At 29.2% G+C, this 1,840-nt stretch overlaps 1 protein-coding gene across 1 annotated transcript; it reads left to right on the top strand.

Annotated features, from left to right (window-relative positions):
• Positions 1–766: 766 nt before the first annotated feature.
• Positions 767–1,351, top strand: EIN_401100 (hypothetical protein; the record flags this gene model as incomplete). The annotated part of the gene is made up of 1 exon (XM_004261090.1): positions 767–1,351. The coding sequence occupies one exon, from the start codon at positions 767–769 to the stop codon at positions 1,349–1,351; it is 585 nt and encodes a 194-aa protein (XP_004261138.1).
• Between the last annotated feature and the right edge of the window lie 489 nt (positions 1,352–1,840).

Below are 1,840 nucleotides of genomic sequence, written 5' to 3'. Positions count from 1 at the left end.
TTTAATGTTAGTTAAGTCGTATTGGAAAGAACTACTATATAACAATCAAGTACAAACATACGTATTCATAACAGACAATAAACTATTTTATATTATTAGATGAAGTGTTTCGCATTTAAAATTAGTATAAGTAATATGGAGGTGGTGATGTGATTTTTTGAATCGGGGGAGGTTATGTTTAAAAATCCACAAAAAGGTATTTCATTCAAGCACATTAATTCGATTTAAAATAGTTATGATTTGTTATTTGATTGCTGTTTTATATTAAATTTGTTGTTTCAAACTTAAAAAACAATAGTTTATATATTAATGTTTTTATTTTTGAAACATGTGTTGTTTAAAATAGATTGTTAACCAAACAAATATAATAATTTTTAAATAACATTTTATATTATAATTTTGATATAATATTATAATTTTATTAATGTTTTAAAACAATTCAACTCAAACAAAGATGAAAATTACAACTGAAATGACGTGTTGTTTGTTTTTTAATTTTAGAAAAAAAACATGTTTTAATAATATTAATACAATATAATGATAAATTGATTAGTTTTATATATTTGAATAGGTATACAATCTTTTGTAATTGACAATTTAATAAACAGAATTGTATATATTTTTTATATATTGTTTTTAAAAACAAAACAATATAAATTAAGAATCTAACACATTGAATGAAATATCCATTTTTCACGATAATATACATGTTATTATTAGGTGTACATTACTATTTAAACTCGAGTCATAAACTAATTTACATCAAATGATTTCTATCATTCTTATCGCGTTTGTAGCTCAAGCTGAATATCTTATGTCCATGGATAACGAATACATGAATGTCTATCTTCTTGATAAGTGTTATTATACTGGAGGCAACACTTATACTAAATATGTGAGAGAAGACAAAAAAGCCAAAGGTTACACATCAACAACAGGTTGTGGTGATTGGCATGATGATGGTTCTTTTGATCTTAAGAACGGTCAGTCCTTTGTCGATAACCTTCCAGAATACTTAGTAGTTGATTATGCATACATTGATGCTAAAGACTGCAAAATCAAAGAAAGTGAAGCAAGACCAATAGAAACACTTCTTAAATCTGGGTGTATCAAAACGTCAGAAACAACTTCAACAAAAACGGAAATTAAAGATGGGAAGTTCATTAAAAATGATTATGATGCATCTAACAGCTGTACTGGAACCCCATCAAATATCATCAACAAAGAAATGGACAAATGCTTCACTGATAAAGATGGCTTTTACCACACCGCCAAAGACTCTGCTGTGACTCTTTCAGTGATCATGGCATTTGTCTTGGCTCTTTTACTCTTAATTATTTTTAGGGAATAGTTTTTTAAATGTATTGAATTTTATAATTTTACAAAAATATAATAAAAAAAATTTAATTGAGTTTAGATAAGGTACCTACATTGACCACCACCATCACCTTTACCAAAAAAATATTTGCCGCAAGTGTTTTTTAAAAAAAGTCCATTTTTCAGCCACTGTTTGTGCGTCCCCATGTCACCCACTTTCCCTGTCCGTACTGTGTGGACGCGGATGTGGTTCCACCTCGTTTGCGGGGGGTCAGGGGGATCCGCGCCAAGGGAGGACTTGGAAAATGGGTGAAACGGTACAAACAGACTGTTCGATTGCGTCTTTATGAGCCTTCTTTTCAATGCTCCGTCTCACTCGGTTTCACCAACTCGAGGTGAATTTTCGGCATTTCTTGAATTTCTGGAATTATTCCAAATATCTTCCCAGTTTCCTATTGCCTGTGATTATAATTTGAATATAATTACAAATAAAAAAAATAAATATTTTATTTTTTTAAATGTA

This window comes from Entamoeba invadens (genome assembly GCF_000330505.1).
Source record: "Entamoeba invadens IP1 unplaced genomic scaffold scaff_1105074725953, whole genome shotgun sequence".
Classification (NCBI taxonomy): Eukaryota; Evosea; order Mastigamoebida; family Endamoebidae; genus Entamoeba; species Entamoeba invadens.
This window is presented reverse-complemented; position numbering and strand designations above follow the sequence as displayed.